We start from the raw sequence: 16263 nt of genomic DNA, 5'->3' as shown, positions 1-16263 counted from the left end.
ACTAGCACATCCAAGATATCACTTAACAAAAATAACCTCAGAGAGATTCTGGAAAATTTCATCAATTCAGCTTAAAACTCTCATACATTTACTGTCTGTAAGTAGTGCTTTTTAAATGTGTTTCATGGTGTGTTTTAAAATAAGTGACCATTTATTATGTAATGAATGAAATTTATTATGTAGTAATGAAAAATACTAAAACCTAGTTTTATTTCTATGTTTCTTGAGATTAATTTGATTTTGTCTTAGCTTGTATGTATTATTTTGGAAGGAGAGACAACAGTTTTCTGTTTTCAAAGAAAAGTGTTAATATGTGTTTCACATTTAAAATCTAGCCTTTTTTGTGTTCAGTGGTCTCAAAAAAATTCAACAAAACATTGATGTATAAACTTCCCCTGACATTCCGGCTAACTTGGTTGAATATATGTTTATATATTCAAGCAGTATGTGAGCAACTCAGAGGCATGACTATCCTACACTTCTCTGTGTTTTCTATAGACAATATATGTGTAGGTTGATTTGGGGATTATCCATTATGGAGACAAATAATAGATTTTCTTGAAAGGCAAAGAATTATAATGAACAAAATTCATACATATGCCATACAGGTCTTCAGAGCTTTTAGAATTACAAAAGAATTCTGTCTAGGAAATTTTGCCTAGTTTCCTAATACCATACCATGCCCTGGTAGAGTCTTCCATAATTCATGACCAAAATATAAGAAGATTATGATCAAGATTTATATTAAAAGTATATATTTACTATATAGGCATATGTATTGGTATATAAGTATTACATATATTTTTATACATACATATATATAGGTTTTATATGTGTGTATATATATATTTTTCAGCTTGCATATGTGCACAAAAAGATGCATATGAGAATGTCCATAGATGTACTATTCATAGTGTCTCAAAACTGGCAACTATTTAAATGTCTACCTACAGTGGAATGGATACATTTTGACATATTCAGACAGTGAAGTACTTATACAATAATGAGAATAAATAAACTACAACTAAACACAAAAACACGGGCCACTCTTAAATCATAATGTTAAACAAAAAGAGTCAGACAGTAAAGTATATATCATACATTTCCTTTTTTATAAAATACAAAAATAGGCAAAAAAATTCATGCCGTTAGAAGTCAAGAAAGTGGCAGCCTTGGAAGTTAGTGACCAAGGGGCTTCTGGATGCAGGTAATGCTCTGTTTCTTGATTCTAGTTACACAGATGTGTTTGTTTTGTGAAAATCCATGGAGCTGTACTTATGATATGTACATTTTTCTGTATGTACATTATACTTCAGTAAAATGTTTTAGAAGTTCACTAAGTATTACAGCTATTCAATGATGTAACACAACCCTAATTTTCATAGGCTTAACTTCTAAAAGAAAATCAAGTTTGTTAAACAATGTAAATATGAAAAGAAGCACAGCATTTATGACATAAGTGATACTATTTTAAAAGAGAAATGCTGGAGTGCTCTAGATATTTTTACTGTGTGAAACTACGCCAAAAGTTCACAGTGGTCAGAGGTTTTTGTTTTTTTGGTACAAACGTGCTACAGAATTGCTTTATATACCATAAAACTCATGTGGGAAGGGGCACATAGTATATTATTTAATATGTGGCAAAGAGATGAGTGCTCATTACTTTTCATATTTTGACAGGTGATGATATGGACAATCTGCACATGTTTAATAGTTCAGAGCCTTAGTTCTGAACAGCCTTACTTGCTGCTTTGAAAATCGGGGCTATTAATAATGTTCCTTATTCAAAGAGGTTTAGATTTAATGGAGCCATTTCACAAAACCTATACTTCATATATAAATTTTAAAAAATTGAGGATTTCTAGCTTCAAATACCAGTTGAAACATATTCCCAAATGCCATCTGTTAGGCTTTTACATGTCCTTCTTAACTCCCAAGAAAGGTCTTGAAATGCAATATTTAGTTTTATCCATAAAATTTGATGTTTCTCCTCCCACCTGAAACTATGGACTAGCCAAAGACACTCGTTTTTCTGTCTCCTGCCTACAAGTTACCTACCCTTTCCAGTGAAAACTGAGTAAGACACCAGTTTGGCAAAAACTGTTCCTTTGAACAGATGAGCAGATGTACATGTCTAGGCAATCAGTCCATCAAAGACCTCAGCCTTCCCTTTCAGTGTATTTTTTTTTATCTTCTGGCTCCTTTCTGTCAGCTGACCTCACTGTCATGACAATGAGTATAGAATACAAAAATCTGTTTACCAGATGTTCCGATGCAGTTGGCAAGACTCACAATGTAAGTGCTATCGATGCTGGAGAGCAATCTCTGTATTGTACATGTTTTCCTGTACAATGTGTGACTTCTGCCTGAAATAAGCAACTAAAGAAGCTGTTGGCTATGATGCAGGAGAGCAAAGGGGATGACTTCATCTCTGAACGCAGTCTTTGAAAATACATTTCTGTACTAGGGATGACATTTAGATGACTATAAAGTTTGCTTTATGAGCATATGGAATAGAAGCAGTGTGGCAGTTAGCTAACAGCACATACTCCAAGATCAGACTGGACCCAAATCCTAGCTCTGCCACTTGCCATCTCCATAACCTTGAGGCAATTCCTTAAAACTGCCTCAGTTTCTTCATTTTCAGGCAGCAGTACTGCAGCATAAGGTTTATTGCAAGGATCAAATGAGTTAGCTTGGCAAAGAGTAAACACTAATTAACCTTTAGGTAATATTATTCTCATATTATATATTGGTGTACATAACATACTTTAAGACTCATTATTTTTCTTTTATTGTTTCAGGAAATGCTTCTCAACACAATAGCCAGAATGTTCTTGTTAAAATGTAAGCCAGATCATTTCATTCATCTGCTTATAACCTAAAAACTTTCTTAATACATTCAGAGGAAAAGGCTAAAGGCTTAATAAAGGTATACAGATAGGGTAACTATGTTACCTGTTTTTCCAGGACTGTCTTGGTTTATGCCTATAGTCCAGATGCAATTACTGACAGTGTCTTCTTTCACTCTCAAAATATCCTGGTTTGGACAATAAATTATATGGCCACTCTATTATTTGGCCCTACATTATCTGCGTCTCCCCATCACCTTCCCTGACCCCATATTCCTCTGACCTCATCTGTTACTAGTCTCCCTTCCATTCTCCCACGATGGCCTCCTTGCTGTTCCTTTAACTCTCCAGGCATATGTCTAGCTCAGGACCTTTGCACTTGCTATTTCCCATGGCTTGAATGCTCTTACCTTAGATAGTGGCATGATTTGTTCCTTTTAAGGTTTTTATTAAACTATCACTTTTATGGATACCCTTGTCAGACCCTCACTCTAAAATTAATATCCTCTTGTATGTACCTCAATAAAAAAATTAAATTAATATCCTCCCTCTTCTTTCTATTCCTCTTTCCCATTTTACTTTTCTCCTTAGCAGTTATCTCACATACTACATATTTACTTATTTAACTCGCCTACTGTCTTGTTTTTCCACTAGAATAGAAACTCCATGAAGATAAGGATAATTGCCTTCTTTTTGTTCACTGCCGTTTCCCCAATGACTGGTATATAGCAGGAGCTCAATAAATATTTATTGAGTGAGTAAATGAAGAACATTTAAAGAAGAAAGACCGGATGTAACTGAGTAATGAAATGGTCAATCAGTTGCCATTCCTGCTCCCTTCTAGTATAAGATCTGATCTAAAATAGTAGGACTACTGTGTTTAGGATAAGTGTTATGAGAAGCGCAATTGGACTAGCTTCCAGTATAGGTCTATAAGTAAGCTGTTTTAAAACTTGTGATTGCAAACAATGCAGTGAAAATCTTAGAGATGTTTAAATTCTAAAAAGTGACCTCTAAATTTGCATATTCAAAAATAACATTAAATCTTTTAAAGGACAGCCTTGAAGTTTGCTTCCTGAGTCTAGGACCGTGGGGACTTCAAACCTTCCAAATTAAATAAACATTTCAGAGCATGTGGTTTTGTAAGGTTTTTGATGTTCAAATTTAAAAATAAGGCTACCAAAAATTAACAGTGAACTTATAGTCAATCCTATTATTGAATGTAATTTCAACTATTAACTTTACACCGTAGCAAAGTTTTTCCAAGAAAAACTAGACTTAGTTAAAAATAAAATTGTAGCTACAGAAAGCAGTTATTCTAACTCCCAGGAGAATATGGTAGATCCAGAAAGCAGTTGTAGAATTTCTGGCAGCATATCAAATTTATTTTGACAGAATTTCTTAGAACATTCCTTATTTAACCACTCCAGTCTAAGAGTCAACTTCAGAGACAGTAAGCTTGGTTTGCCATCCGTTTCATTTTAGTTCACACACTCTTTATACCAACTATAAACTTTGCATGATAAGAAGTAACACATTCTTGCAACTTCTAAGATAAAGACAGTATGGAAATATTTCAGAATAAAATAACCAGAGTATCTGCTTTTATTGATCAGAATGCTGGAATTAGTGCAACATTTACACACACAAAAATACACCAAACAGTGTATTATGTGAAATTCTTTTCTTAAAAGCAAAACTTGTATGCATCACTATTTCATGTTAAATTTAGAATATGGCAACCTCTTCCATGAGTTGAACTGCTCGATGGAGGAATATCCTCAGCCACGATGCTTGTTGCATCTCAACACCTTCCTAATGAGAAGAGGACTGAAACCATCTCTCCTCCTCAGCCATGAGAACAATCTCGCAGCTATGGACTGTTTCCATCCCCCAACCCCCAAATGGCAATAACTGTGTTGCGAGCCAAGTGCTGTGGGTTAGCAGAGTAACTTCACATGAGAATAATTAGTTAACATGGCCATGAGAGAAAGCAATGAGGTTCCCAGACACAGGAAACGAAAAGTCAGAATGGGAGGTAGAGTTGGAGAGGGTTCTGAAGACTTTCCAGACAGCAACTTCCTTAGGACAGCAAATTAGGTAATAAATTTATCACTCTGTCACTTTATATGTACATACAGTCTTAAATCAGCTGGTTAGCATAATGAACTTTTGCAGCGTGCATATGTCTTAGCAATTCCAGAAAATCAACCTATTTCCTGTTCTCTAAAAAGCCAATAAAATCTTTTGTGATATGAGTATTACTTTGACATTCCACATGACTTGTAGATTTAGGATTTTAATTGAAACCATGATTGTAACTATACTCAAAGGATGCATAATGCCCAGAAATCCTGAAGAGACTCTTCAATTGGTTATAGGCCCTAGAGAGGAGATTAAACAACACAATGCATGAAACATAGAAAAAGAACTTGACCTCTAAAGACAAGGGGAAAAGGGTAAAATCATCCTGTTACGGACTACTCTGCTGTGCATGCACTTCTCTCAGATTTATGAGCCCTGATATATTCCCAGTTTACAGGAAAAAAGCAGAAATTCAATAAATTTTAAAAGCAAGTCTGACTTTAGATCTGGAATTGTGTGAGAGAAAAACATTCTTACAGAGGCAAATACAGTGCATTTTCTTATTTTACTTATTCATCAAATATTTTTAAGCTGGGCACAGTGCTGGTGCAGGAGATACAGTGATGAATAAGGATGATGGCAGCTTGCTTCAAGGAACTCGCAGTCTAGTGGGGCAGATGGGCAAGTGAGTTGGCCAATACAGTAGAGTGTGTGTTAAAAGTGTGGGTTAGTTGAGGGTGTCGTAGTGCACACAAGAACGGCACTAACTCAGTCACAGGCACTAAGTTGCCAGACAAATAGATGATTAAGCTGAGATCTGAAGAACAAAGTGGAGTAAACCAGAGGAAGTATGAGGGAAAAACAGTCCAGGTAGAAGGATCACCTTGGTAATCCCAAATAGGCCAGGTTAGCCGGAGGGAAAGGTAGAGGGAAAGCACGGAGAGAAGTGCCTGGGGCGGTGGCTGGTCAGGGCTGCCCAATAGGACATTCAGCTGGGTTGCATTGCACCAACAAAGGGCAGAGATCTTGGTCAAGGGACACATTTTCTCTCTTAAAATTCAGAGCATACAGTTCCTATACCTAATTTTATGATTCTAACACTATTATGGGAATGCATGAGAAAAGGTCTATTTTTATTTGCTTGATGATGAATAATAGGGAAATGACATCATTATCACACATGCACTTCAGTGGTAATTTGACCATCTGGAGGGAATAGTATGTGCAGACCACAGATACTCTCCTATGCCTTGTCCATAAATGAAGAATCTCTCTGATAAATTATCATCATCATCACTTTAATTTGAAGGTCTCAGAAAAATATGATTAGAAGTTAATTTTAACAGTAAAGACCCCAATCATATCAAAATGCATTTATGGAATGACTACTATGAGGCATACAGTCTATGTGTTGTGGCAATTGATTCTTTGAGAATTTACTGAAATTGCCTTGGTGATTTGATGTTATCAAGAAACAGCTCTTGTATGGCTGCCCCAAGATGGATCCCAGTTGCACAAGATGTCAAAGGCTGTGTGAATATGGAGATAACTGGCTATGTATGAGCGTCTCTGGTTTCCACATTGCTCAGCTCCTCTGCCAGAGCAACATATCGGGAGGCTTGACTTTCCATTGCAAAATATTCCTGATAATTTCCATGCAGAAATTATATTTTCATTGTTGTGCTCAATAAGAGGTGGTTGCTTGGAGTGGATGCCGTTAGTAATCAACCATCAGTTACTGGATTCTATCACTAGCTCTTTAACTCTTTCTACAGATCCGCTTTACCCGCTGTGCTAAATGGAGACATTACTCACCTACAGTATCATCTGTGACATCACTGGCTTCAACTCCCTGCCATGCATGTCAAGAGATTTCTTGGACTCAACTTCTCTCTTCCCATGGCCCCATTTTAATCCTTCGTACTCTATTTTTCTCATACATATATTTCTCCACATTCTGTTTCTACTCAACAGGCGGAGATACAGCACTTTTTGGGGCATATCTGTGTGCACACATGTGTAAGCAGTTATCCTGAAAGCCTGTGGTGCCAAGCTCTGGCCCACCCCTGCACAAACAAACACCATGTTTGGGTTTCCACTCTTTTCACAATTATAACCTACTTTCCCTATAGGCAAACATTCTATAAACATAAACACAATCTCATGTACCATTAAAGAATATAATTATTAAATTCTATACTTATGTTGGCATTCAGTAATTGAAGATTATTTTTGTGAACACAGATACAATGTTTTAATTGTTTTGCTGTTGTATATAAATATTTTACATATGGATTAATTGGCCAAATGTTTGCATTTCTTGAAAATTCAGGGTATCAGATAATGAAGTTTCTTGGCAAATTGAATCTGTCTTCAGTTCAGATGATACCATCTCATCACACTTAGATGGGACGTGTGGGTATTTGAAAGAATCTCCTCTTTCCCCTCCTCTCTCCTCCTTTTGTGGGTCTCCTCTTGCACAATTATGCTTTTTGCAGAATTAAAAATTAGACTATTCCTTTAATAAACTTGGTAATAGCTTTTCTTCAACATTGTTATTTGCTTGAAAACAGGGAAGATAACTGCCACTTGCTTCCTTTGGTTCCTTCTGCTCACGTTTTACTGTCTCAGACTGATTTTATCACCACATAGTGTGTCTGTGCATGTGGTGTGTGTGTGTGTGTGTGTGAGTGTAAGCAAGGTCCAGAGGATTTTCTCTCCACTTTTTGGTTTATTTCTTCTCTATGTGATGTATTTAACTCTAGACCTAACTCATTTTTCAATTTAGGGATTTATAAATGCTTCAGCAGAAGCAATTCAGTAACTACATCCAGCCTCTCTGAAAATGTTATTCATGGCACAGAAGGTTACTTAGGGGTAGGGATGGCATTCCAACAGGAGCTGAGCATGCATGTTGGCAACTGGTAAGAAGTAGGTCAGCGTGGCCAGAGTGCGGAGGACCTTGGCTACTAAACATGGGAGCACCTGGATATTTTCATCAGTAAGTAGAAGCAAAGTCCAGTATAATCTGAAGGGAAGAAACCCTAAAGATACAGAGATCAAGTAAGAAATTTCTGGAAACTCAGGTGTGGAGTGACCCTCTCTTCCATGCCTGCTGACCTTCCAGAGCCACCCAGCACTAACATAATGGTAAAAGGGCGATGGAGAGGTGCCACCTTGCCCTGCAATATGTGGGTAGCTTGACATGGTCGAGGAATCCACAGGTCTGATGTGTGAGACTCCAAAGCACGAGCCTCTTGGAGCAGAAGGTAGAGTGGAGGAATGGCCTCAGGGCCAGGCGCTCACATTGCCTGGAGGGACCCCTTTTGACCATCCCAGGCAGAAATCCAAGAAACAGCAACACCCTGGGGTCTCCCGAACTAGAGAAGCGAACCAACAGAAGGAAGGAGAAACAACCCCTAAATAGGGTGAGATTTTTTAGTTCATCTAATATTTTTCTCTTTTCCTCTGGAAAAAGACTGACATGAATGAAAAATATTTTTTTAACCCAGAAGGTTCACTTTCTAAAATTAATGGTTAAATGATTAGTTACATGAGTTTTAGAAAAATAGGAATTACACAAATGCACTCCTGTGATGTAACAACATGCCAAACGGTCCACATTATCTAGAATTACAGTAAGGTATCCAAGGCACTGGATTCCCAAGAGGGAACAACCATACAGTTTGATAGGATGTGTTCATTTTTATCTGTTGCTATATGAATGTAATACAAAATTGTATTTGAATTTTCACCAAATTGGGAGATATTCCAGATGATCTGACTGAAAATGTTGCTATGGAACAGGAATGAAGTTTAGTCTGGTGATTGGCAGGTAGTCCCTCAAAGAAATAAGCAAGTCTTCCCAGCAGTCACAGATACTGTTTTACCAAGAAGCTGCTCTGTACAAGGTCGAATGGTACTTGTTAATGCAGGGATGGCTAATTACTCTCCGGAGCCGTGACGGGTTGCTTAACTAGTATATAAGGATGAATAATCAGTGTTTAATACTGCACCCTGTGACTGCCGAGGAGCCACATTTTGAATAAGTCATATTAGCAGTTTCAAATCTACTAATTAAAGAGAGATGTATGAGAAAATCAAATGTTGAGGACACGTATTTCATAAGGAGAAAATTAATAACCTTTTAAGAGAGAACAGTTAAAGTTCTGGAGCATATGCTAAGCCTTTTAAATTAATTACACATTTTCAATTTTGTGTCCTAGCTTGGTTCTAAAATCCCATTTTAAATGCAAATAGAAAAATAGAAAACACATGTTTTGATTGCTAGTCTGTGGGAAGAGATGGTATGTGATATTTTTTTCTTTTGATTATTTGTTGTCTAATTTCCTCAACTATGCAAACATAGTTTTGAAGTGTTTTTTATTTATAAGGTTCAAAGTTGTAATCATTGTTTTCATCTTTACTTTTAGACCACTGATTTTTCTGGCAGGCTGGAATAATTTTGCCAGTTTATCTGTTGGAAACTGAGAGGCTACTATTCTACTTAAACTTTATTGTATCTCCAAACAAAACTTGCCACTTAAAGTCACATTTCAGAATGGCTTTCTGTGGAAAGTACATAGAAGAAAAAAATAAAGGCTGAGGAAAATACTTTTCCTGGGCTTTGAATAAAGACATTCCATAACATCTGGCACAGATCATGTAATTTCACTTGAATTTTACTCCATCTGAATTCTTGCAGTAATTTTCTCCTCGCAACCACTAGACCAAATATGGAATAGTTTTCTTTGGTACTAGATGGTCCCTAACACGAGGTGATCACAGTGACGGTGGGTTATTATCTGCTTCTCCCATTGAGATACTAACTTTGTCTCACAGGTCTTTGGACTCTGCCTACTCTGAGGCGGGCACACAGTGGGCGCTCCACACACAAACATTGGAGAAATGAATGAGGCAGCAGTAAATGGACGCCTATTTTAAATGGTTTTACTAATGCTGCTCAACAAGGTCAACACTGACTATTATCACATGGACCCCATTATCTCTAAGTCACTCAGATAACTGAGGGAAGCCAGCCTATCCTTTGGCTTCAATTATCAATACAGTCAAAATAAAACAGGTACTTTACAGCAAGGAGAAGTCAAGTAAAAACTCTAAAGCCTCTTACTAGTGTGATAGACAGTGACTGCACTGGAGTAAGGTGGGGGGACTTGGTAATATGGGTGAATGCTGAAACCACAATGTTGTTCATGTGAAACCTTCCTAAGATTGTATATCAATGATACTTTAATCAAAAATAAAATAAAGTAGGTACTTTCATTTCAAGCCATACTGAGGATATCTGCCTTCTGAACAGCATTATATTAAAAAGGTAACTGAAACTGAAGGTATATTTCAGTACTTTTTGGACATAGTAGGTCTCACCCTGCAAACCGAATCTCAGAAATATCCAGTATTCATCCCCAAATCACCCATCCACTGGAAGCCAAGAGCTGGCATGAGAATCTGAGTCATCAAAGACCAAGACTTGGAAGAGTCATCCCTGAAATACTACCTGGCTCCAATTTAGGTAGCAAATATGTGTAAGACTTAACAAATAATGAAAATTTAAAATGCCATCAAGTTTTAAGGTAACAGAAATCACTCTCAGTAAAAAAACAAAGGTGAAAATTCCAAAGGTCAGAAAAGTCTGCAGCAACTCTTCCTGTGGAATCAGAGCATATGTTCAAACCTGGAAATACATTTGTGGTTACTTTCCTACCTTAAACACATTGATAGGGAGATCAATGACCACATAGATAAGGTCTCCAAGGGCAAGGCTTGCTATCAGCGCGTTGGGGCCATTCCTCATACACTTGTTCTGGTAAATGATCCTGAGCAGAGTGGCATTCCCCACCATTCCCACGATGAAAATAGTACAAGATATCACAGTGTTAATGTATTTGAAAGCTGAAGTAATCTTAGTCTGCTGTGGACAATAATTGTGCATTGAGCCATTGCTGGGTAGAGCCAAGTTAGTGGGCCTGTGGGTGGTGACCAGGAAGCTGAGCTCTGTCCCACGAAAAGTGGTGAAAGCGTCCACAGGAGCGCTTAGATTTGTGCCATGGCTCTCAGGATTGTCGCTCATTACACATCCAACCAGCGCCACCCAGAAGGGCACCCTGAGGCAGAAGGTTTTCATCTTGATGCAAATTTGAGGAAATGGCATTTAATGAGTTGCTTTTACACCCTCACTTTTTTTTTTTCCACCTGGAAAAAGAAAGGAGGGAAAAAGAATTTTGGTTACAAAATCCAGCTGCCAATAAGATGGTAGTTTACTACTTCAATTTACTACTTCAATTAAAAAGTAGTACCTGTTTGGTAATTAGATAAGAAATGTCTATGTCTAGTTACCCCATGGCAGAAAACAACAGAGAAGACCAAGGCTGCTAGAGCCCATTATGACCCGTTGTATCTCTGTCTGTCTCTCTCACCTCTACCCTCAGCTATACTTAGATCTAGGTTATAATACGGGTGAAGATATGTCAGTTTTTCCTTCAAGTAATAGATAAAAAGTTCCATTTTTTATCTCCACTGCAGCTAAGCTGATAAGAAGTTGAATTACAAAAATCTTTAAGATTGAGATATAAAATTTTATCTATTCATGGAAGAGAAAAGGCATTATATGATGAGTAGAAGTTACATATTTTGAGACATAAGATTACCAAATTGTGCAATTAAAAACTTAATATTTCAAAATGTGTGTTGTTTTGCATATGGCAAATAATGAATGTGGGAATAAAATGTAGCACAGGTAGCCATTTAAAAAGTTACAAAATGTTAACTTAAAATCTGAACTCTGATTAACACCATCAATACATTGAACAATCTTGGTTTCAATCAAAAAGGATATAATTGATAGATAACATTTATTTCATTGAAAATCTTGTTGTTTAATGTAATCTACTTCCCTGGCAGGAATATTTTTGCTTTTCCATTCCTCAGAAATGATCATCACTCTATTTGCCAATGAGTGAAAGTGGGAGAAATGCTTTCCTAGGCAGGCCTAGTATTTAGTTTCCCAAGGGATCTTTGTCCCGTGCTCTCTTAAACATCCTATATTGCTGCATTTATTATGCCCAGTCGCTGTGCTGAGCACTTTACAGGAGTGATGCCCCCTCATCCATATGATCCTGTGAAGCAGATACACAGGTGCATTATAAACATGGGGAACCTGACGTCAAGTAGCCTGTCAGGGCCAGAAGGTGCAAGGTGGGCCGTTCTACTAAGGTGGGCTAGTCTGATGACTCTGCGTTTGAGCTCTTAACTACTAAGCCACAGTCTCTCATTCTGGTGTCTTCTGAGCACCTACAATATTTTAGCAAATTCTCCAGAGCTTTGAAGAAGCAATAGACTTTGGGAAGGTAACTAGACATTTTCAAGAGAGATATTTTTTTTAATTATTGAGAGCAAGTGGTCCTTCTTGCATGGAGGTCTAGGTTTCTACCTGAATCCCTGAAGAAGACATGTTGGGAAAATGAGGGCGGTTGGTAATAACACAATAATCAAAGGTAAATCAAAATTGCTCCTCCCATCTACATAGTTTATGTATTTTCTTTTCTGTGAGTTTTTATGAATCTTTAAATGAAGACTATAAGCTCATTTATGCAGTTCTGTGTGTCTATGGCATATACACCCAGGTCATAATTTAATTTTTAAAAATTGTGTCCTTTTTCTGAGTCTAATGATATGATTGGTAGTAACCACTTTTAGCAATTTTGACAGGTATCTGGGCAAACCAATAAAGCTTAGGGAATGAATAAGATATATTCAAGTTGTACAAAAGGTCTACAGTAAATATAAGGTGCAAATACCTCATACTTTTGCCTTACCCTGAGATTTTTTTCCCTGGAACCTGCAACAGTAGCATTTTACCTCTAGTAGTCATCTATTATATATGGATCTGTTACCTGACTTGAGCTTTACAGCTCTACCAGGCAATGGCAGTGTTCCCATTTGATAGGCACACTGCATTTTATTGCCCTACACTTCACTGAGTTTCACAAGTATTGCATTTTTTACAAATTGAAGGTTTCTGGTGACCCTGTGTTAAGCAAGTCTCAGTGCCTTTTTCTAACAGCACTGGCTCACTTCGTGTCTCTGTTACATGGTAATTCTCACAGAATTTCAAACTTTTCATCACCATATTTTTTTATGGTGATCTGTGGTCACTGATCACAACTCACTGAAAGCTCAGATGGTGGTCACATTTTTTAGCAAGAAAGTATTTTTTAATTAATGTATGTACATTGTTTTTTTAGACGATGCTACTGCATTCTTAATAGGCGATAGTGTAAACATAATTTTTATATGCACCAGAAAACCAAACAATTCACTTGACTCACTTTATTGCAATGTGTGCTTTACTGCAGTGATCTGGAACCCAGCCCACATTATCTCCCAAGTGTGCCTGTCCTCAGGAGAAAACTGTCTTAAAAAGTCAAGTCAAGGTTTCATGGCCAAGAAGCGGTAGACAAGCATAATGCCTTACTTTACTTTGCTTACAGGACTTAGTCTGATTAATTAATAAAAATATCATTTTTTCTAAGCTAGGGGCATACTGTGTATGTACCTGTCAGTTCTGCCTAAACTTAAGTAAGGTGCATTTTTTTCCTGCTTCAAAACAGTTTGGAGTATCCAACCAAATATTGATAGACCTACGCAATGCCACTGTTTCCATTCCACATCGGAGGCCAGGGCTCTAGGAACAAAGCATATTGTTATCTTCCTCTTCAGATCGTAGGTGTGGGAGGAAAGAATCCTTCAATATCTTGTGTTGTTTAATGACTAAGCCTCCCAGTTTCCCCATCGGAAAGGAGCCTTCAGCAATAGTTTCCTTAAAAATAAGAGAAGGCCTTTTCCGGAAATGGCATGGATGGCCCTTTGCCCCTTAGAGTCCCCTAGGAGGGTATCTAGTGACGTGACCTGGCTGTCATGGTTATGATGCCACTCAGGAGCAGTCCCGCTGGCGTTCGAGCAGGAGCGTGCTGGTTTGCCTGGTCGGCTGACTGAGGCAGGAGCTCAGGAAGCCCAGGCTGTGGGCTCTTATCAAAATGTGAGCTAGCTACCATTAAAATCACTTTCCTTCCTCGTCTTCCTCCAATGACACCACCACAGAAATCATTTCTGATGACATGCTGACCGGCTGTCTACACACACTCAGCTGCAGAGCTGAGGGATACTTGGTGCAGGTACATGCGTACACTGGGGGAAAAACACAAAACCAAGCAAAAGAACCCTTCCAAACGGGATGCATGTTCCTCCAAGGGTGAATCTAGAGCTCATTTCCATGGATCTAAGTCATGATCAACAGTCAGTCAGTCACAGTTCCACAGAAGCAGCTCAGGTTCAGACCTGAAGGGCGTGGTTTTCAGATTCAGCATTCTTCATATTTGGGGTCTAGGAATTTGCTGGAGGTTCGAAAGCTATTATTAAGGAAGAGGACTGAGTCCTTATGTGTACACTTTAACCATTTAACATTTCAGACTCTCAGGATCAAAGTTCACCTGTAATGAGTAATTTGGAAATTCCAACCGTACCAAAACGGCCTGAGTTTAGAGCAGGTAATTTACATGAAAAGATTGCGAAGGTGTTTCACAACTAATTAACACTTAGAGGGGAGCTATAAACATAGAAGAGAAAAGAAACAAACAAAACAGCTAGTAACTTTTTACAAGTTTTCTGTGGGTTTTGCTCCCTGGGTAAAAAATTAGCAACTCTCCTTAGGGACAACGCCTGACCTCAGTATGCCTCCCACCCCACCCCCTCCGTCGCCAACTCTAAGCGAACGCCTTTAGGATGGTGTAAACAGAGACTGATTACAGCTCTTGTTTTCTGCACGTGAAAGGCAACAAGTGCCCTTTAAAGGAGAGCAAAGAACAAAACGCCCAGACCTCCACAGGCAGGTTTCCAAACCTAGCTGCTCTGGGGTTTTTCCAAGCACATCAGTGCCTCACGCCCAGCGCCCTGGGCGGCTCTTGGCAGACCCCGGGTGTGCGGGGAGGAGAAGCAGGCTAGCCAGACAAGGCTGCAGGGCAAGCTCTACGAACAGGCTTGGAGCCAACGACACGGGCGTGATGGTCTACAAAGTTCCTGCAAGCCTGGGGAAAAGGGGAGACCCTGGGAGAATTGTTGGTTCGCTTTTGACTAAAAATCTAGACTCCGGCGGAATTCGGATCTTTAGATGGAGGGGCTTTCAATCCGTTCCCTAAACTCAAAACGCTTCCGGAGCCCACCCCTCCCGGGAAGGTGCCCGCCCCGCCGTGCGCCCTTGGGCAGGTGGGTGCCAGCCTTGCGCGGAGGGTCGCTCAGGGTGCAGGGCGCAGGCTGGGGACCTGCCGGCTTGCCTCTCCTCCCAACCCAGGGGCCCTGGCGACCTCTCCCGACCCCCGCTCGGGTCCCCGAGAGGAAAGAGTTGCACCGACCGTGGAGCTGGGGGGCGCAGCCAGCGGCGGGGTAGGCGCGCGGCGCCCGGGCGAGAGGAAGCCGAGCCGGAGAGGGTGGGCGGCGAGCGTCCCGGGCTCCGGCGCGGCGGCGGCGGCCCCGCAGGCACAGCTGCCTCGGCTTCCAAGAACTTCCTGGGCACGGCTTCTCCGGGAGGGTCTCCCCAAGCCTCCAGCCTCCGACCCCTGGGTGGGATGGAGCCTCTCCACCTCTTGTCCACAGTCGCCAGACCGGAGGGATGACTGTACGCGCGCGGGGAGGGCGGGGGGGCTCCGAGGAGAAGAAAACTCCGTAGGAACACGCCTCCTGCTTGTCGTCCCCTCTGCGAGAACTCGCAGACCTTGTACTCCACTTTGGGACAGCAGGAGCGACCTAACCTTCCAGCCCTCCTAGGCGGCAGCCGCTCTAAAGCACAAAGCTGCCGCCCCCTCCCAGGCCCTGAAGGGCAGGAGTCTCGTTAACTATTTCCTTCCCGAAATGAAGATGAGAGGAGGTGGAGGGGGGGCAGTAATCGAGGGAGGAGGGTGGTTTAACAGACAAGACTTGGAACTGAAGAAGGCCTTGCAGAGAAACCCACTGGGTTCCTAGTAAGTGCGGGCAGGTTTGATTTGCGACTGAAGCTGTAGACGGAGCCGGGGTCCGAGCATGGTTTCTCCTGTTTTCCCTGCCCCTTTGCTTGGCTTGTATGCTCCCTCTTAAGCTTACAGCAAGTTCAAGTGCCAACGTGAACAACAGTTTATGGGATCAAGTACATTTTACTACTGTCTTGTCCCTTGAAGTCAGCACCCAAGGCTATAACACCACTAGCTCAGGTCAAAGCCGAAACCCCTGGACAGTCTGTGGAACTGTCATGTGTGCGGCTCAGAGAAAACTACGGGTC

The 16263-nt window shown here is 40.0% G+C and overlaps 1 protein-coding gene across 1 annotated transcript in view; it reads right to left on the bottom strand.

The window, feature by feature from the left end:
* The window catches only part of EDNRA (endothelin receptor type A), a 54519-nt gene extending 39005 nt beyond the window's left edge, over positions 1–15514 (bottom strand). The window contains exons 1-2 of the mRNA XM_036889001.2: positions 15365–15514; positions 10663–11150 (exon numbers count right to left, since the gene is read on the bottom strand). Coding sequence (XP_036744896.2) covers positions 10663–11109 — 447 coding nt within the window. The 5' untranslated portion in view covers positions 11110–11150; positions 15365–15514. The remainder of the gene's footprint in view (positions 1–10662; positions 11151–15364) is intronic.
* Between the last annotated feature and the right edge of the window lie 749 nt (positions 15515–16263).

This window comes from Manis pentadactyla, chromosome 1 (genome assembly GCF_030020395.1).
Source record: "Manis pentadactyla isolate mManPen7 chromosome 1, mManPen7.hap1, whole genome shotgun sequence".
NCBI classification, from domain to species: domain Eukaryota; kingdom Metazoa; phylum Chordata; class Mammalia; order Pholidota; family Manidae; genus Manis; species Manis pentadactyla.
Note: the sequence above shows the minus strand (reverse complement) of the source record. Positions and strands in the feature narration are given on the sequence as shown.